Consider the following 20,945-nt stretch of genomic DNA (forward strand, 5'->3'; position numbering starts at 1 on the left):
CAGAGACGGGGTTTCACCGTGTTAGCCAGGATGATCTCGATCTCCTGACCTTGTGATCTGCCCGCGTCGGCCTCCCAAAGTGCTGGGATTACAGGCGTGAGCCACTGCTCCCAGCCAAGTAGTACTTCTGAGCAATGTTTTTGTCAGGATTAAAGAAAATGATGCATGTAAAGCACTTGGAACTGCACCAGACACATAGCATGTGCTTAAAAAAAGGTGCGCTATTATTGTTTAAGCAATTGGTGGAATTTTTGCACAATGTGTGACTCTGCACCACATTGAAGTCTATTGGGCCGTATATCAGGTGTCTGATCTCCTTAGAAAGGGGTTTCCTCTACCAGTGCAGACTCAACAAGCATTTATTGAACAATGTGCCAGGTGCTATGGAAACAGATGCTTCCTGAATTCTTTGGATTCTCCAATATCAAGTAAGACCTTCTCCTTTCTCCTTCTCTTGGCATTTGCAACCCTTGAGTCAGGGGATAGACTCATGTTAGCAATTGAGAAGGAAACTTTCTGGGGACTAAGAACTAGTCACTCTTGCTCTCAATATTTCCCTGTTTTGAATCTAACATCTGTTTTTTTTTTTTTTTTTTTTCCTTCTCTTCAGCATGTTTGGTATGGCGTGCCTCATCTGCAACAGAAAGGAGGATTACCCTTTGCTGGGTAGGTAGTAGGCCTTGATTTTAAACTTCTTTATTGAACTATAACAAAACATGCAGGAAAATACATCAATGATAAGTGTGCAACTTAATGAATTATCACAAAGTGAAAATATAATCATCGTTCAAGTTAAGAAATAGAAAAATAGGCCGGGCGCGGTGGCTCAAGCCTGTAATCCCAGTACTTTGGGAGGCCGAGACGGGCGGATTACGAGGTCAGGAGATCGAGACCATCCTGGGTAACACGGTGAAACCCCGTCTCTACTAAAAAAAAATACAAAAAACTAGCCGGGCGAGGTGGCGGGCGCCTCTAGTCCCAGCTACTCGGGAGGCTGAGGCAGGAGAATGGCGTAAACCCCGGAGGCGGAGCTTGCAGTGAGCTGAGATCCGGCCACTCCACTCCAGCCTGGGCGACAGAGCAAGACTCTGTCTCAAAAAAAAAAAAAAAGAAAGAAATAGAAAAATAGCAATACACCAGGATTGCTCTTTCCTACTTCCTTTCCCCTGTTTAAAAAATTGATACAGATGGAATCATACATTGCATAATTATATATGCCTTATATATACTTTCTCTTACTCAATGGTGTGTTGTATAATTCATCCATATTGTTGGGTGTAGCTGTAATTCATTCTCTGTCATTACTATGTAGTATTCCATTTTTATACATATACAACAATTTACCCATTCTGTTACTGTACAACATTTGGGTTATTTCCAGTTTTTGGTTCTTATGAATAATATTGCTACAAACATTCTTACACAGTCTTTTGGTGAACGCATGTATGCATTTCTGTTGAGTACAATGTAAAATGTAGGACTGAAATTGTTGGGACAAAGGGTGCAATTTTGGTAGATGATGCCAAGTAGTTTTCCAAAATGGTTGTATTTCTTTCTATTCTGATCGAGTATGTTAAGAGAGTTCCAGTTGTTCTTCATCTTTGGCAACAACTTAGTTTAATTAATCTTTATCCTTTCAATAATTCTGTTGGGTATATAGTGGTATCTTGTTATGGTTTCCATTTGTATTTCCCTGATGTGGTTGAGCTCCTTTTTCATAAGTTTTTTGACCATTTGGACTGATTTATTTATTTATTTTGAGACAGAATCTCACTCTGTTGCCCAGGCTGGAGTACAATGGAGCAATCTTGGCTCACTACAACCTCTACCTCCTGGGTTCAAGTGATTCTCATGTCTCAGCCTCCTGAGTAGCTGGGATTACAGGTGCCCGCCACCATGCCCAGTTAATTTTTGTATTTTAGTGGAGATAGGGTTTCACCATATTGGCCAGACTGGTCTTGAACTCCTAGCTTCAAGTGATCCGCCCACCCCAGCCTCCCAAAGTGCTGGGATTACAGGCGTGAGCCACTGTGCCCAGCCCAGACATTTTTTTAAAGTACTTGTACAATTTTTCACCTACTTTTCAACTGGGTTGTATTTTGATTATCTTTTGGAATTATTTACACATTCTAGAAATGGGTCCTTTGTCATTTGTTTGTACTGTATATCACTTTTCCCACTCTGTACTTGCCTTTTTACTCTGTTATGCATTTAATATGCAGAATTCTTAATTTTAATGTAATCAAATTTACCTGTCTTTTATAGTTAGTGCTTCTGTATACTACATGAGATACCTTTCATTACCCAAAAATCACGGAGATATTTTTCTAGCATTTTTTTCAGAAATTTTGTTTTTACCTTTTATATTTAAGTCTACAACCCATTTGGAAGTGATATTTTTGTGATTCCTGGTGATAGGGCCCTTATTGTACAAAAGATAATTCGAGATTAGACTGGAGTAGACCTAAAATGAGGCAGGGATATACCTATGAGAGAAGAGACCCAACGAAGATTGGCCTGTGGATTCTGAAGGCAGCCACTTCGAGTAGCACTTGTAATTTCCTTCTGTCAGACACAAACATCCCCGAAAGTCTTATCATAAGTTAAATCTTGGTCTTAACTGTGTTAAGGCAATTAAGAGACGGCTCTGTCTCACACTTTGGAGAAATATCAGGCCACAATCTTGGTGTCAGCAGAGCCTGAAGGAGGGCAACAGTTCCAGAACTGCAAAAAACACTTGGGCCAGGAGAAATGCCTCACTTTCACTGCTTTCAGGTAGTTTTCAGGGTCTTCAAGCCAATCACTTCATTTAAGTCCAGATTCCAAAACTCCGGAAGCTAGAGAGAAGGAATACCCACTCTCGCCCTCCTCTGAGGCCTTGCTTGTCATCCTAGGATATACTTATTTTAATAACTGACAGCAACAGAATCCTAACCTTCTTTCTATAAGACTGCAGACCCAACATGACAGTCACATTAGAACACATTATGTGTATATTTCTTTTTTTGTTTTTTTGAGACAGAGTCTCACTCTCTTGCCCAGGTTGGAGGCAGTGGTGTGATCTCAGCTCACTGCAACCTCTGCCTCCTGAGTTCAGGCGATTCTTCTGCCTCAGCCTCCCAAGTAGCTGGGATTACAGGTGCGCACCACCGCACCCAGCTACTTTTTGTATTTTTAGTAGAGACGGGGTTTCACCATATTGGCCAGGCTGGTCTTGAACTGATCTCGTGATCTGCCCGCCTTGGCCTCCCAAAGTGCTGGGATTACAGGTGTGAGCAACTGTGTGCAGCCTATGTGTATATTTCTCAGTCTGATGTAGTTGGCTTTTTGCCCTGATTCCACCAGTATGACAGAAAGATCAGGCCCACATACCTTTCCTTCAAGCTATAACTAAACACAGATTGTCAGAGGCTAGCAGCATGGGAAATGCCCTTCTTTTACAAGAGCTGCTATAAATGCAATTGCAACAACATGGTTGACAACAAAACTATAATAAATAAATAGTGGCTTTTTAGGGTAAAAACTGCAGACAACAGTCCCCGATATTGAGGCTTTGCTTAGACAGAAACAAGGTGCAGGCATTTCAAGTGAAGGAGACCACCTCATTTGAGAATCCAGCTAAAGATAATCCATAAGGCTCTACCTGTAGGTGTTCTGTATGAATAGAACACAGGGAGCTGGAAGAGTCAGCTCTGCAGCCTTTTTTTTTTTTTTTTTTTAAGCTTCCTTAGGAAACTTTATTTTTTTATTTTTATTTATTTTTATTATTATACTTTAAGTTCTAGGGCACATGTGCACAACGTGCAGGTTTGTTACTTATGTATACATGTGTATATATGTGTGTGCAGCTATGCAGACTTTTAAGCCTCATCTTCTGAGTTCCTATGTGAGCTTCATTCAGGCCAAAGAAAAACACAAAACATCTCACAAAATTGAGGTTCAAATGCATTTTCGGAAAGGGAATATTTCACCCAAAAGAAGCAATACGGTCTGCTGAGTAGTTCTCACTAAGCCATACTCAGAAATTTATATTACCAAGCAAAGCACTTAGCTTCCTTTTATTAAATATCTACACTTGGATTAATGGTCCTTCAACAAAGACATTAGATAATACCTGGATATTTATTTGTTCTATCAATGAATAACAAAATGGGCCTCCACATTCATCTGCCCAGCAAAGAAGGAATAGTTGGTTCTCAATGAGTCTCCACCTTTTTTGACAGAAATTGTTCACTGCTTAGAAATTACAATTCTTCCAACTCCTTCCTGTACACCCAGATTTCAAAGACTGTGAGCAGAGTTTCAGATTTCAGCCAGGGTTGTTACAGTATTTAAAAACACACAAGAAAAATAAGGGTTGTAACCCAAGGTGATTTTTATTTTTTTCTTTTCCTTTTCCAAGTTTTCCATATTTTCTACAGTAAGCATATGTTAGTTTTATAATCAGAAAAAACCTACAATTTATTTTCACTAAGAATTTAAGTTGCTCTTATGATAGAAATAATCTGTACATGATTTCTGAAGGCAAATTGAATTTCATCCCTGGTAATGCTTTTTGTAGCCCTGAATTAAGTATAATTTTCATTTACAGAGGGCAAGTTTCCTTTATCACAGAATCAGAAATAAAAATATTTTATCCATAATTGTTTAATGTAGGAAACCTAACTTTGATAAATTTATTTCCTAATGCAATAGTCTACAGATTACTTCTAGTGTGTTGAAAACAAACAAACAACAACAACAACAAACAAGCTTTAGGGTTAGACAGCCTTGGCTTAATTCCTGATTGTGTAATCTAAGCACATCTCAGTTTCCTACACTATAATTAAACATTATAATGAGCGTTATAAGAATACTTTCTTTCACAGCTTCTAATCAAATAAAACTGCAAAACTACATGGTTAGCTTAAAAAGTGCATAAGGCTTGAAGAAAGTCTGTGAACAATGCCATGGAGAAATTCCAAGTTGGTTTTTTTTTTTTTTTTTTTTTGAGATCGAGTTTTGCTTGTCGCCCAGACTGGAATGCAATGGCGCCATCCCAGCTCACTGCAACCTCCGCCTCCTGGGTTCAAGCGATTCTCCTGCCTCAGTCTCCTGAGTAGCTGGGACTACAGGCACCTGCCACCACGTCTGGCTAATTTTTTTTTTTTTTTTTTTTTTTTTAAGTAGAGACAGGGTTTCATAATGTTGGCCAGGCTGGTCACGAACTCCTCACCTCAGATGATCCGCCCGCCTCGGCCTCCCAAAGTGCTGGGATTACAGGTGTAAGCCACTGCGCCTGGCCCAAGGATATTTTTAGAAGGAATGTTTCTATGTGCCTTTTTATATCTCTAGACTATTTTATGCTGATTGAGTTTGCTCTCTTTTAAAACTAAAAATAACAGGACGTAATAAAGAGATCAACTACTTCATGTGTATTATGAAGAAATTTTTGATGTCTAACAGCAGCCAGGTCTTAATGTATGAGGGATTACCGGGATATGGAAAAAGCCAGATACTTACGAAAATTGAGTACCTGGCCCGAGGTGAGAACCACAGGTGAGTGTCTTGGAATGATTGTTCTGTGTGAACCCATAGAATCCTGATTTATTTTGATGCTTCTCTCCTTCCTATAACTTGCCTTATGTAAATTATCCATAACCTACAATGATTGGATGCCATGACACTCGTGCTAAATAGATAACTAACAATAAACATACAGAGCTAAGAAAAAGAGAAACTGGGCTGACCCATGGATATCCTGATTTAATGCCAGGTAGGGCTTGGTTATTTAAAGTTTCCTAAGTAATCCCAATATTCAGACAATTGGCATATATGTTGAGATCAAGGCTAGATTTGGTCTGCAGAACAAACACGTAAGTTTATCCAGCTAGCTGACAGGGAATCACTAGTTCAAACCGTTTAGTCCTGAGACTGGGGATAGAGAATGAGAGGTCTTTGGATTTTTCCCTGGAAGACAGATCTAATATATTTATCTCATGTTGTTTATTTATTTTCATATAAGGAATATCATGAGGGCTATCTCTGGGACAATCCATTCTACTTCCTCATGGAAGTAGATAGTATGGTATTCAACAACAGTAGCAATGACCAGGACAATAATTACGGTGTCTCATATCCTTTCCCCAGCTAACCTAAACAGTATGAGGGGAAAATGCTTGTTAATCTTATAATATTCTTAACTATATCTCTATCCCACATTAAAGTTAGGCCTGAGAAAGGCCAGTTTTAAAATATCTTTACCATTGCTGAAGGGATAATTCACAACAGTCAGAAGACATTTGTTTATTCACGTATTCAATCATTTATTGAATTCCTACTATGTTCAGGAACTACTAAGTGCTGTATTCATTAGCCAGGGCCTCTGTAAAAAAAGTGCTACAAATGGGTGGCTTACAACAGAAATTAGTCTCATAGTTCTCAGGAGTAGGAGTTTGAGATCAAGGCATCTTTTCTTCTCTGGACCATGAGGAAGAATCTGTTTCATGCCCACCTGCTAGCTTCTGATGGTTGCTGGCAATCTTTGGTGTTTCAAAGATGGCTTGTAGAAGCATCACCCTAATCTCTGCCTTCATTTCACATGGCATTCTCCCCGTGTGTTGTTTGTGTCCAAATTTCACCTTTTTATAAGGGCATCAGTCATACTGGATTAGAGGCCCACCCTACTCCAGGATGATCTCATCTTAACTAATTGTATCTGCAACGACTCTCTTTTCAAATAAGGTCACACTTTGAGGTCCTAGAGGCTAAGAATTTAACATACGAATTTTGTGGGGACATGTGTCAACAAATGCCAAAGCCCTGAATATCAATAAAGTCTGCTCTCTGCCCTCAAGGAGCTCTCACAGAAGAGGAGGAGAGAGATAATGTGTTAGTCCGTTTTCACGCTGCTATAAAGAACTACCTGAGACTGGGCAATTTATAAAGAAAAGAGGTTTAATTGACTCACAGTTCCACATGGCTGGGGAGGCCTCAGGAAAATTAGAATCATGACAGAAGGCAAAGGGGAAGCAAAGCGTGTCTTACATGGCAGCAGGAGAGAGTGAGCAAAGGAGGAAGTGCCAAACTTTTAAACCATCAAATCTCATGAGAACTCCCTCACTATCATGAGAACAGCATGGGGGGAACCACCCTCATGATCCAATCCCTTCCCAACAGGTCTGTCTCCTGACACTCGGGGATTACAATTCGGGATGAGATTTGGGTGAGGACACAGAGCCAAACCATATCAGATAACATTAAAAGTTGAATGTAGTGAGGGCAATGATAGAGACATGCAAGAGAGAATTGTGGAAGTTCAGAGAAGAAAGGATATGTAGCCAACCTTGGGACACTGATGACAGTTTCCAGGAGGCTACACCTGAGCTGAGACTTAAGATGAACATCAAATGAGGGGCAATGAGAAGTGATAGCACTCTGGGCTGAGGAGACAGCATAAGCAAAAGCATGGAGAGGAGAAACAGCTCTGGGTGTGCAGGGAACTCTCACCTGTTTGCTGTTGTGAAGGGTAGATTGCTCGGCAGAGAGTGGCAAGAAGGGATAGAATGAGGCTCTGGAAAGTCTTGTGTGTCACATAAAGGAGGCCTCGGTTCATGCTGTTAGGCAATGGAAGCTCCCAGTCAGAGTGGCTTGCTATTGTGGTAGTATAGGGTGGCAGTAGGACTAGAAAGGAGAGAATTAGCTAGGTTAAATTAATCAGGGCTTAGGAACAGGAGAATGAGGGAGTATATATATCAGAAGCAGCAATAAAGAACAATTGCCAGATAGGTTGGAAAATCTCCATCATTATAGCTGAATATGAGACGACAGAACTTTCCTTTAACCTTTATTATTTTCAAAAATATATATTTAAAAACTCTCTTCTGATTCTTGATTTTCTCACAAACAGGGTCATTGCCATTTCATTAACTAAGATCAGCTTCCATCAAACCTTCTATACCATCCAGATGCTCATGGTCAATGTCCTAGGCCTGGACACTTGTAAACATTATAAAGAACGACAGACCAACCTTCAAAATAAAGTCATGACACTGTTGGATGAAAAGTTCTACTGTCTTCTTAATGACATTTTCCATGTTCAGGTAACTAGCTAGTATTATACTTCTGCACGAATAACCATGGGCAGGCACAGCAACTCCTCTCTGGTGCATTGTGACTCAGCATCTCTTTGGTCTGTATTTCTGGAGTATCTAGATGCTGAGTAAATGGCTCCCAATCCTCTTTGGATGTGCATCCACATTCTTCACATATTAGAGGTATATTGAAATACCATACTCAAAAAAATCCAAACGACCACCTGCTGACTCATTTTTTCTTACCTTTCTATCATAGCTATGCTAGCTACTCTGGGACACAAAGTCTCTCTGTTCCTACAAGTGATGCCAGTGCAGAGACTGTGCCCTGTCTTTTCCTGAATTATCTAACACGGGGGTCCCCAACCCCTGGTACTAGTCCATGGCCTGTTAGAAACCAGACCACACAGCAGGAGGTAACCAGTGGGTGAGCAAGTGAAGCTTCATCTCTATTTATAGCCACTCCCCGTTGCTCACATTATCACCTAAGCTCCTCCTCTTGTCAGATCAGCAGCAGCATTAGATTCCCATAGGAGCATGAACCCTATTGTGAACTGTGCATGCAAGCGATCTAGGCTGCATGCTCCTTATGAGAATCTAATGCCTGATGATCTGTCACTGTCTCCCATCACCCCCATATGGGACCATCGAGTTGCAAGGAAACAAGCTCAGGGCTCCCACTGATTCTATCTACATTACAGTAAGTTGTATAATTATTTCATCATATATTACAGTGTAATAATAATAGAAGTAAAGTGCACAATAAATATAATGCACCTGAATCATCTCAAAATCATCCCCCCTGCCCCAGTTCATGGAAAAACTGTTTTCCACAAAACTGGTCCCTGGGGCCAAAAAGGTTGACACCACTTATCTAACACATGAGGATTTTAAGACACAGAATAGTTAAGTGTTTTGCCCAAAGTCGCACAGCCAGTAGTTCCCTTTGCTATTTTCCCATGCTTCATATTCTCATAATTCTTTGTACAGTTTCCTGTTTCTCGGGAGATTTCCAGGATGAGCACCTTGAAAAAGCAAAACCAATTGGAAGTATTGTTTATGAAGATCTTGGAGCAGGTAAGAGCATCTGTGGGTCAAGAAGTTGGGGGAAGAAAACTGGGCAAATCACCACGAAGCCAGGTGGTTTGACTGCATTGGCAAGAGGTTTTTGCAGTATATGAAGGCTTTATCCTAAAGTACTTCATTCTCCTCCATCCTTCCAAACCTCAAGCTAAAGGTCTGCTTAGAATTTAGATGCCTTGAAAAGAGTCCCTTAACATCACTCCTAGGAGTCTGGCCTCTCTCAGCCCTCCTTTTTTCATGCTTTGTTGACATATAATGTACCAAAGTGGTTACATATGCAGACTCTGTAGTCAGACCACTGAGATTTGAACCCCCAGGCCTATCACTTGCTACCTGAGCAACCTCAAGCAGTGACTTACCCTCTCTACGTTTCTGCTTTATCATCTATCAAATGGAGGAAAATAATAGTACCTAGCTCACTGAGATGTAAGTTTAAATGACTAGATTATATGTAGAAACCCTTAGAACAGTGCCTCTTTCATAAGAAACACTCAACAAGAGTTAGCTCGCTCTCTCCCCGTAATATCATGACTGTCTGCTATATATGGATCACCAAATTTATATTTCAGTCCCCACCTCTCTTATAAACACTAAAACCATATTCCTAAGAACCTTCTAGATATTCCACTTGGATGTAGTGACTCATGCTGAGTTGAGTGTCTAATGCCAAATTCATTTTTTTACTATAGTGCCCTTTCTTCCTCATCCTGACCCTGATCCTTGATTTCATTAGTAGCAAATTATGCCATTCTGTATCATTTAAAGTTATCCTTACCTTCTTTGTCACCCACATTCCCACATTTACTCACGGCCAAGTCCTACTATTTTTACCTTAGAGAGTCTCTGGAATCTCCTTGTCCTCCCTTCCTATTGCCATAGTTCCAGGCTCTTATCATCTTTTCCTGGACTATTTCCATAGATTTCCAAAAAACTCTGTGCTTCACACCTCTCTGCTTCAATTCATCCTTCATATAATTCTCAGAGTATATGCAAATCACACCAACCCATACTTTATACCCTCGAAATAAGTCCCAGTGGTAACAAGATAAAAGCCAAAAGATTTCTTTTTAACCTAGAGAAATGGTGCTCATCTTTCAATGTCACCTCTTTGGTGAGAACTTCCCCAGATCACTAGACATGACTAACTCTTCTTCCACCAGGCTTCTGTAAGGCTTTGAACACATTTCTAGTTATACTATACATTCTATACTATTACGGTATATTGCCATTCATTGCTTATATATCTGTTTCTCTCTCCCTCAGGAGATCGTGAGCCCTTTTTTTTGTGACATAGTCTTGCTCTGTCACCCAGGCTGGAGTGCAATGGTGCGGTCTCAGCTCACTGCAGCCTCCGCTTCTGAGGTTCGAGCGATTCTCCTGCCTCAGCCTCCCAACTAGCTAGGACTACAGGCACGCACCACCACACCCAGCTAATTTTTGTATTTTTAGTAGAAATGGGGTTTCAGTATATTGGCCAGGCTGTTCTCAAACTCCTGACCTCATGATCCCCACCTCAGCCTCCCAAAGTGCTGGGATTACATGTGTGAGCCACCGCACCCAGCCTGTGAGCTTCTTAAGAACAGAGAGTCTCTTAACATTTCTGTGTCACTATTGATGAGCAATGTGCCTCATAATTGTACATAATAAATGATCGATATAAGTTTATGGCATTATATCACATTTATAATACAGCTTTCTTCTTCTTCACTTCGGGTCATAGGCAAGACAATATCAGTAGTTTCTAAATGTCAGGCTTTAGACTGTTTGCATCACAAGTATTTACAAGAAGCTCCTTTAAAAATATGGATTTGTGACTTCTAACTCTAAAGATTGAAAAAGTAGGATGTGGATTGGGCCTCGGAATCTATTTAGTTGTTTACTTTTGTTGTAAAACTTTTCAGTTGGTACTGAAGCAGAATCTTGTTTGGAAACTGCTACCAAAGCTGTGTTTGATTGTGTACTGACAAGTCTTTGGACCATTAACTATCTGTGTGACCCTGGGCAAGTTACTTAACCTCTCTGTGCCCAAATTTTCTCAGTAAATAGATTCAATAGTGCCACTGTATGTGGATGTTGTGAGGATTAAATGAGTTAATTATGTAAAGAGTATCCTGCAGTACTTGGAACATAGTAAGTACAATGTAAGTGTTGACATTTTTTTCACATTAGAGAGAACCCAATCCTCATTTTAAATTGGAAGAAACCAGGCCAATGTTTTATTATTGAATTCATGCTCTTTTGTTCCTGCTTTGTTCTCTTCAATTTATGAATAATTCATTAACAAGGCTATCCTAAGATTAAAACTTATGTTTCTATCTCCCCATCTTTTTAAAGATACCAGTCAAAATCAAAACAATGTAGTGCTTACCTCCTCATTAAACTGTTCTCAGGGCTAGGCAAAGGGCTAAGTATCTGGTGACAGAATGGGGCTGCAGGAGTAGACTTATGTATATGTGAACAAGGCAGGTTGTAACACTTTGTAATGACTGTCAAGCACAAAGAGAAAGAATGGGTTAACTCAGTCTCTTCTCAGAGGGACACAAAAAGCAGCCATTAGCAGTCTGGAGCAGTGAGATTGGGGAGTGAGTTTTCTCCATTGTGACACCTTACACAGTGGTGAGGCAGAGCCTGTTACATAAGTGGTTGACACTAAAACGTAGGCTCCATATTTTGTTTGAGACTGTATTCCCAGTACCTAGAACAGCACCTGACCCTCATAGACGCACAATAAATGCTTAATGAGTGAATAAATAATTCAGATTACTTAGGGAAGGGTAGTCTATGTGAGAAAAGGGACACATGATCTGTTTTTTAAGTGTAACACATACCACATTTCAAACTAGAATAGCATCAGCTGCCAGCAGGGCGAGGACTAGTTTTGTTTAACACCTAGCCCAGGGGGTGCTCAGTAAGCATGTGCTGAATATACGTTGGTTGAATAAATGTCAAGTAGATTTCCCCAGGAGAATTTTATTGTTCAATAGATTAAAATGACTCATAATTAACAAACCAGTTATTTTTATGTAATGGGCACTTCAGTTGGCTTTTGTGGGTACCCCTAAAACTCCATCTATCCTCCAAATTTGCACTATCTTTTTTTTTTTTTTTTTTTTTTTGAGACAGAGTCTCGCTCTGCCACCCAGGCTGGAGTGCAGTGGCAAGATCTCAGCTCACTGCAAGCTCCACCTCCTGGGTTCACGCCATTCTCCTGCCTCAGCCTCCCGAGTAGCTGGGACTACAGGCACCCGCCACCTCGCCTGGCTAGTTTTTGTATTTTTTAGTAGAGACAGGGTTTCACCGTGTTAGCCAGGATGGTCTCGATCTCCTGACCTCATGATCCGCCCGTCTCGGCCTCCCAAAGTGCTGGGATTACAGGCTTGAGCCACCGCGCCCAGCCTGCACTATCTTTACACAAAGATTTGACGAAGAGTCCATTCCAGCCAGCTCTGTCCAAATAGCCACAAATTCTAAGTTAATGGAACAAAAAATAATACAAAGTTACTGGAAAGAAAAATTTGAACTTAGTTCTTTCGCTGCATCATAAGCAAACCCGGAAACTCAATGGATACATATGCATACCCATACATATGTAAAAAAACCTGACATCCTATAGTGTTTCTCTTTCTCTTTCTGTATCTTTTCCAGACAGTGAAAGAGGAATGGATTATTTTTATCATTCATGAGGCCCAGTTTGTGGATTTGACCTCCTGGAGATTTATGGAGAAGCTTATCCGGACTCTTCCTATCTTCATCATTATGTCCCTGTGTCCCTTCGTTGACATTCCCTGTGCAGCTGCCAGTGCCATAATGAAGAACAGGAACACCACCTACATCACCGTTGGTGCAGTACAGCCTAACGACATCACCAACAAGATCTGTCTTGACCTCAATGTGAGCTGCATCCCCAAAGAACTGGACTTGTAAGTAACCTCTTTCTATTCTGAACTCTTGACATCTGCATTCATTCCCTCGGTCCAGACTTCATCAGATTTCTTAGTATGTGTTTTGATGTGCCTATTTCAGTATCTTTCCTGGCCCCACCTTTAAAAAATTTTTTCTTTTCTTTTTTTTGTTTCCTTTTGCGACAGGGTCTCACTCTGTCACCCAGGCTGGAGTGTAGTGGTGCCATCATGGGTCACTGCAGCCTTGACCTCCTGGGCTCAAGCCATCCTCCTGCCTCAGCTTTCTGAGTAGCCAGAACTACAGGTGTATACCCCTGGTAAATTTTTTATTTCTGTAGAGATGGGGTCTCACAGTGTTGCCCAGGCTGATCTTGAACTCCTGGGCTCAAGCAATCCTCCCATCTCAGCTTCCCAAAATGCTGGGATTACAGGCGTGAGCCACTGTGCTTGGTCTGGTCCACCTTTTGAAGGGGCCATTCATGATGCTTGGTAGGATGGATGTTGCTCACCTTTTCCATGTTGTCTCCCTGTTACACCTTCTCCAACTTTGCTTAGTGAAAGGCTCTGTTTCCCTTTCATCATGGGGGCTATGGGTATACTTACATTAACTTGCAGTGAAGAAGAGCATTGTTATGGGCAAGTGACAGGAAAGGCAAACTGGTAAGCGTTAAAGACTATGACCTGCAACTAAGCAAGGTCTTACCTGGCTGGCAATGGTGTGGTCTGGTATTGGTGTTCTCTGTCTATGGCAGATGCGGAAAGCTGACTCACTGGTGAGTGCTCTCTGAGCTTTTCAGTGGTTCCTCTCCTGGGTTTCCTTTGGGTTTTTTTCTTTGTTTGTTTTTTGTTTTTGTTTGTTTTTTAGACCTAGTTTCACTCTTGTTGCCCAGGCTGGAGTGCAATGACACAATCTCGGCTCACCGCAACCTCCACCTCCCAAGTTCAAGCAATTCTCCTGCCTTAGCCTCCTGAGTAGCTGGGATTGCAGGCGTGCCCCACTATGCCCAGCTAATTTTGTATTTTTAGTAGAGATGAGGTTTATCCACGTTGATCAGGCTGGTCTTGAACTCCCGCCCTCAGGTGATCCGCCCTCCTCGGCCTCCCAAAGTGCTGGGATTACAGGCGTGAGCCACCAAGCCCAGTTCTCCTGGGGTCCTGACAGCAGTCACCTTAACAACATAGAGAATGTTTCTTCTTTAGCTGGCTGTTTACAGCCCATCTTAGTATCTGCAGTGAGGTTGCCGTGCTTCTGGAAGAAAGATGTCTTGAACAAAGGCTCGTTTAAGATCACTCCAGGCACCAATTTGGCCCTCACTCTCTCTGTCTCTCTCTCTCTCTCCCCCTCTTTCTCTCTGTTTAAATTGTATAGAACATGTATATCTTTCCAAAGCCAAAAAGATACATCCTTAGTCTTGCTTCCCTCCCTTATCCTATAGGTAACCATTTTGATTAGTTTTTGGTTTATCCTTCCAATGTCTGTTTTAAAAACTATAAATAAAGCGTGTGCACATTTATTGTATACACACAAAAGTGAAATAAAAAAACAAAGCAATGCCTCAAAATTGAAAACAAGCAGAAACAAATGAAGAATGACAAGAAATTATTTTCGGCCGGGCGCGGTGGCTCAAGCCTATAATCCCAGCACTTTCGGAGGCCGAGACGGGCGGATCACGAGGTCAGGAGATCGAGACCATCCTGGCTAACATGGTGAAACCCCGTCTCTACTAAAAATACAAAAAAAAAAACTAGCCGGGCGAGGTGGCGGGCGCCTGTAGTCCCAGCTACTCGGGAGGCTGAGGCAGGAGAATGGCGCAAACCCGGGAGGCGGAGCTTGCAGTGAGCTGAGATCCGGTCACTGCACTCCAGCCCGGGCTACAGAGCAAGACTCCGTCTCAAAAAAAAAAAAAAAGAAATTATTTTCAAGTGATTGAGAAGACTTAAATGTTTTTCCTTCCTAAAAGATGTATCTTCAATGTAAACAGATTGCCTTGTTTTCACTACAGGTACCTGGTGGAGGGAAGCTGTGGGATTCCATTTTACTGTGAAGAATTGCTTAAAAACTTGGAACATCACAAGGTACTCGTTTTCCAACAAACGGAGTCTGAGGAAAAGACAAATAGGACCTGGAATAACCTGTTCAGTAAGTCCTGCAGTGATGGTTCTTTCTTACTCTGTTCTGCCTAACTTAAGTTTTCATTCAGAGAAGGTAGCAAAAATGGGCTATTCCACAGGCTGCTTCCTGTAGAGTCAGAGGGTTCTGGGGAGCCAGGAATTATTGGATCTGATATTCCAGATTGTAAGAGAACTTAACATTGCCTGGGACTCACTGGACTTGGCTAAAGATTGTATAACCATGGCTGGGCGCGGCAGCTCACGCCTAAATCTCAGCACTTTTGGAGCCCGAGGCGGGCAGATCACTTGAGGTCAGGAGTTCAAGACCAGCCTGGCCAACATGGTGAAACCCCATCTGTACTAAAAATACAAAAATTAGCCAGGTGTGGTGGTGGGCCCCTGTAATCTCAGCTACTCAGGAGGCTGAGGCAGGAGAATCTCTTGAGCCTGGGAGGTGGAGGTTGCAGTGAGCTGAGATTGCACCACTGCACTCCAGCCTGGGCAACAGAGTGAGACTCTGTCCCAAAAAAAAAAAAAAAAGTAACTATAGTAGAAATGAAAGGACACTGACAAATCTTAAGGCCCAGAACTGAAGGGCCACTTTGATGTTATTTTCAAAAAGCTTTTCCTTTTTTGCCAGAGGTAAAATTTCTAGTATGAAGTGAGTTATCAACAAAGATCCCGTGCTACACAGATATACACGGGGATGAAATGTGAAGTGATGGCATGAAGGAGGCCAGTTGGAATTTTTAGGAAAATAATTTTATTGCAGGGAGAAGGGTGGGGGCCAGAGAATACAAGTTGGAAAGTAGAGAATTAAGGCTAGATAGAACAGGCTTTAAGTGGGACTTTTTTTCTTTGCACTCCCTTGGTGTTTCTGAGTTGCTAGACTCTTCAGCTCTAAGTCTCGGACATGTGAGGCAAAAAGAAAGCCCTGCCGTGGGACCCACTGCCACGTTTTTCCTTGGATCCTAAGGTCCCTAGCTGGTCTGACTTCTCTCCACCTTCAGTGTCATCTTCTGTTTGTTTTACACATAATGTCTAGGGGTTTTAATTATATTCAGCAGGAGGAATAGGGAAAAGCATACCAACTCTCTCTTCCTGGAATCGGAAGCCTCTTCATTTTTTTGTGACTCAAATTAAGTGATAAGATGATTTAACAGCGATAAGCACAACGTGTATTAATATTACTAAACCTAGAGGGTCAAAACTTATTCCTCTGCGACTGAATTTAAAGACAAGAATATAGCTGTGAGATCAGTGTCATATCGAGGTGAATATGGTGCAATAAAGGACTTATGGTGCTGCTGTCTCTATGTAGCAGGATAGAAAATCACCACCTAAAGGTGACAATGAGGGACATTTCACAAAAAAGATTCCTCTTGCTTCCTAAAAACCCCTGCCTCCTGGGTGAATGAATGATGCTCAGATGTCCCTATCCATGTTTCAGTCTGTGCTGCATCTGTTGCCTCTCACTTCTTGTTCAATAGTATGACTACAGGATCATGTGGCCCCCGAGGGCACATCTGTAGGAGAAATTAGACAGATGGTTGTCTGAGAGAACAGGGCAAAGTTCCAACTTTTTTTTTTAAGGAGCAAGAAACATAAGCTTGCTTTTTAAGGAAAGATCAATTTTTTTTTTTCCTGGATGATTGTGATGCAAAAATAGAGAAGATTTTCTCTGGCCAAATTAGTTTTAAAGATGATAATGGATCATTATATCAATAATGACTGCTATGATCATTATTTTAGACTAAATAATTCCATTATAATAATATTAAGATGTCAATGGATTAAAGGAAAGTGATATGTAAATATAAATACTGCGGAGTAAATATTATTTCTGAATTTTATACATTTGTTTACTTTGTTTATTTGTTCAATAAATATTTATGTAGTATCTGTTATGAGCTTTTTTTTTTTGAGACAGAGTCTCACTCTGTTGTCCAGGCTGGAGTGCAGTGGAGCGATCTCAGCTCACTGCAATCTCCGTCTCCTGGACTCAAGCAATTCTCCTGTCTCAGCCTCCCGAGTAGCTGGGATTACAGGCATGCGCCACTACTGCCCAGCTAATTTTCGTATTTTCAGTAGAGACAGAGTTTTGCCACGTTGGCCAGGCTGGTCTTGAACTCCTGACCTTGCCGGGCGCGGTGGCTCACGCCTGTAATCCCAGCACTTTGGGAGGCCGAGGCGGGCGGATCACAAGGTCAGGAGATCGAGACCACGGTGAAACCCCGTCTCTACTAAAAATACAAAAAATGAGCCGGGCGCAGTGGCGGGCGCCTGTAGTCCCAGCTACTCGGGAGGCTGGGGCAGGAGAATGGCGTGAACCCAGGAGGCGGAGCTTGCAGTGAGCCAGGATCGCGCCACTGCACTCCAGCTTGGGCGACAGAGCGAGACTCCGTCTCAAAAAAAAAAAAAAAAAAAAAAAAAAAAAAAAAAAAAAAAAAAAAAAAAAAAGAACTCCTGACCTCAAATGATCCACCTGCCTCGGCCTCCCAAAGTGCTGGGATTACAGGTGTGAGCCACTGTGCCTGGCCCTGTTATGAGCTTTTTAAAACATAATCAGGTGTCTTCTCTATTTAAAACCCTTTAGTGTCTTTTGTGTCTTAATTTTTAAAAATTGAAATTAAGGAGAGATTCTGGTTACACAATGTTGTGAATGCACTACAGGCCGCTGAATTGTATACTTTAAAATAATTAATTGCATGTTAGCTGAATTTCAGTTCAATTAAAAAAATAAATATGATACATAATCCTGGACTGGATCCTATACTGGAAGAAAAGAGAATGTTAAAGGATATTTTTTGGTCAATTCACAAAATTGGGATACGGACAGTAGACTAAAGTATTGTATCAATGTTAAATTTCTTTTTTTTTTTTTTTTGAGACACTCTGTCGCCCAGACCGGAGTGCAATGGCATGATCTTGGCTCACTGCAGCCTCCGCCTCCTGGGTTCAAATAATTCTCTGTCTCAGCCTCCCGAGTATCTGGGATTACAGGCAACTGCCACCACACCTGGCTAATTTTTTTTTTTTGCATTTTTGGTAGAGACCGGGTTTCACCACCTTGGCCAGGCTGGTCTTGAACTCCTGAACTTGTGATCCACCCGCCTCGGCCTCCCAAAGTGCTGGGATTACAGGCGTAAGCCACTGAGCCTGACCAATGTTAAGTTTCTTGAAGGTGATAACTATACTCTAGTTATATAAGAGAGTGTTGGCCAGGTGCAGTGGCCCACACCTGTAATCCCAGTTCTTTGGGAGCCTGAGGTGGCCAGATCGCTTGAGCCCAGGAGTTTGAGACTTTCCTGGACAACATGACAAAAACCCATCTCTACTAAAAATACAAAAATTAGCAGGGTGTGGTGTTGCACGCCTGTAGTCCCAGCTACCTGGGAGGCTGAGGTGGGAGGATTGCTTGAGCCAGGGAGGTTGAGGCTGCAGCAAGCTATGATCATGCCTCTCCACTCCAGTCTGGGCAATAGGAGTGAGACCCTGTCTCAAAAAAACAAAACAAACAAAGAGTGTCAATATTTTTAGAAAATACAGAGTTAAGTATTTGGGAGTATAGGGTGTGATGTGTGTGACTTATATTCAAATGCTTCAGAAAAATACGTACACCTAGAAGGAACCTAGGATATAGTAAATGGGGCAAAGGCTGACAACAGGCGAACCTGAGTAAAGAGTACATTCTGTGTATCACCCTTTTATTTATTTCACACAATTGAATTACATTATGAGATTATCCTATTAATGTATTTATCTATTGTTTAATGTTTGTCTCCCATTAGAATGTGAGCTTCATGAGCCAGGGAGTCTTGTGCTCTCCTGAATCCCCAATCCTAGGAAAATTCCTAGCACCTAGAGGCAATCAGTTAATACTGGCTGAGTGATGGAAAAAATGGTTGTCTCAGTGCGAGGTCCTGAAAGGGGAAATAAGCATAAAAGAGCAGGGACCACATCATACCCTTGAGCCCCACTCTCCTACTCCCAATACATACACATACCCACACACACACACACACACACACGGCCCCCTTTTTGGTATGCTATCCTCTCTTGGCTTCCCTGACCCCACACTCCTCCTGTTCCCCTCTCTGACTAGTCATCAGATGCTTCTTGGCTCTCTCCCTGGGTCTACTCCTCTTGGGACATTCTTCAAGTTCTATCCTTAACCCTCTCCTTTTGCTAGCTTGCCAGAATTAGAAACAACTCTTTCCCCAGTTGTTTTCATTTACTCATCTATTTCTCAGCCTTCGTGTGTGTGTCGAACCCTAACCTCACCCTTAGTTCCACACCCATATTTCCAATTGCCCACTGAACTATTCCACAGATTCCCTTAAACTTAATAAATCTAAAACTTCATGCATTATCCTCCCTCCTCAACCACCCCTCCTTCTGTACTCCATGTCTCTGTCACTTCTATCACTGTCTTGCTTAGGCCCCATTTCCTCCATGTCTTTAGTATTTGCTTTCTCCTTGCTGAACCACTTACCTGGTTCTATGCATCCTCACTTCTTGACATTCCATTACTATAACTCCTTACATAGTCTTCCCTGTCCTGGTCTCGCGCCTTTTCCATATGCTGCTTCCAGTGCTACCTTCCTAAATATGACTGGTTGGATTACTAGTATCTCCTCTTCAGAAATCTGTGATCTTTCCCTCTTGTCTATAAGGTCCAGTCTTCATATTATGGTGTTTAATGCCCTCCATGCTGTGCTCCCAAACTAGCTCTCTGAACACGTCTCCACGTCCCCCACATAGCACTTTAGCATTCCAGCCCCTGCACTTTAGCCACGCTGGGCCACTCCATTCCCCTAACTCACAAAGTACTCTGAGGTTCCCATGCCTTTGCATTGGCCTCTCCTCCACTTTCTGCTTACAATATCTCTTCATCCTTCAAGGATCAATCAAAGTACTTCCTCCTCTATCAAGTCTTTCTGAATCCACCAAGTCTGATTTAATTGTTATTTTCTGTTCCCACAACATGCTACTCTTTGCTCTTTAGCTCTTAAGTCACTCATCCTGGTGTTATAATTGGTTACTTATATATCTGTCTCCATAGATTTCTAAGCCCCTTGAGGGCCGGAAGCATGTGTTATTCACGTTTATAGCCTTCACTGGATATGATGCACAGAAAGTCCTTAATACATATGTCCTGCATTGATGTGAACTCTGGTGCTTACTGTTTGTGTCCAGTCACACGGCACTCATGTACTGCCTGGCAGTCCAGCTCTTTGCATACATGACTTAGAGCTCTAGGAAATAAGGAACTTGGTTTTATTCACCTTCCTATTTCCACCTCACCTAGCATAGTCTTGCAGCTATCAAGGACTGCATGAATGGCTCAAGGGACAGAAAAATAATGCATTTTGGAGTACTAGGAAACCAAATTACTAGGCACATTTACTATTCAAGCTTCACCAATTAAAATATCTCTTTCTGATGTAGCCATGTCCTAATTAGAGTACAGTGCCTCACAGAATGTGTTTGTATCTGAGTGTGGGTATGTAAATGTATACATACAAATACATGTTTCTGTATACTGTAATACATTCTGATAATCTGACTGTGAATCAAATGTTTGTAAAGCCTTATATCCTATGGAAGACATAATAGTGCCAGTTCCTTTGGTTGGGCAGGGTTGACAGAGGGTGACAAAACATTTTTGAGTACATCTAGATTTTCATTAATCAGTTTTACTTAGAACAAGGTTTCCAGCGGCCTCGTGCAGTGTGGCTCATACCTGTAATCCCAGTACTTTGGGAGGCCGAGG

The 20,945-nt window shown here is 41.7% G+C and overlaps 1 protein-coding gene across 7 annotated transcripts in view; it reads left to right on the plus strand.

The window, feature by feature from the left end:
• The window catches only part of ADCY10 (adenylate cyclase 10), a 103,981-nt gene that overhangs the window by 39,909 nt on the left and 43,127 nt on the right, over window positions 1–20,945 (plus strand). For all 7 annotated transcript variants that reach the window (XM_050768171.1, XM_050768181.1, XM_050768219.1 and 4 more), the window contains 6 exons: window positions 611–666; window positions 5,385–5,538; window positions 7,889–8,081; window positions 9,063–9,149; window positions 12,801–13,075; window positions 15,061–15,197. In XM_050768171.1, coding sequence (XP_050624128.1) covers window positions 611–666; window positions 5,385–5,538; window positions 7,889–8,081; window positions 9,063–9,149; window positions 12,801–13,075; window positions 15,061–15,197 — 902 coding nt within the window. The remainder of the gene's footprint in view (window positions 1–610; window positions 667–5,384; window positions 5,539–7,888; window positions 8,082–9,062; window positions 9,150–12,800; window positions 13,076–15,060; window positions 15,198–20,945) is intronic.

This window comes from Macaca thibetana, chromosome 1, assembly GCF_024542745.1.
Source record: "Macaca thibetana thibetana isolate TM-01 chromosome 1, ASM2454274v1, whole genome shotgun sequence".
NCBI lineage: Eukaryota > Metazoa > Chordata > Mammalia > Primates > Cercopithecidae > Macaca > Macaca thibetana.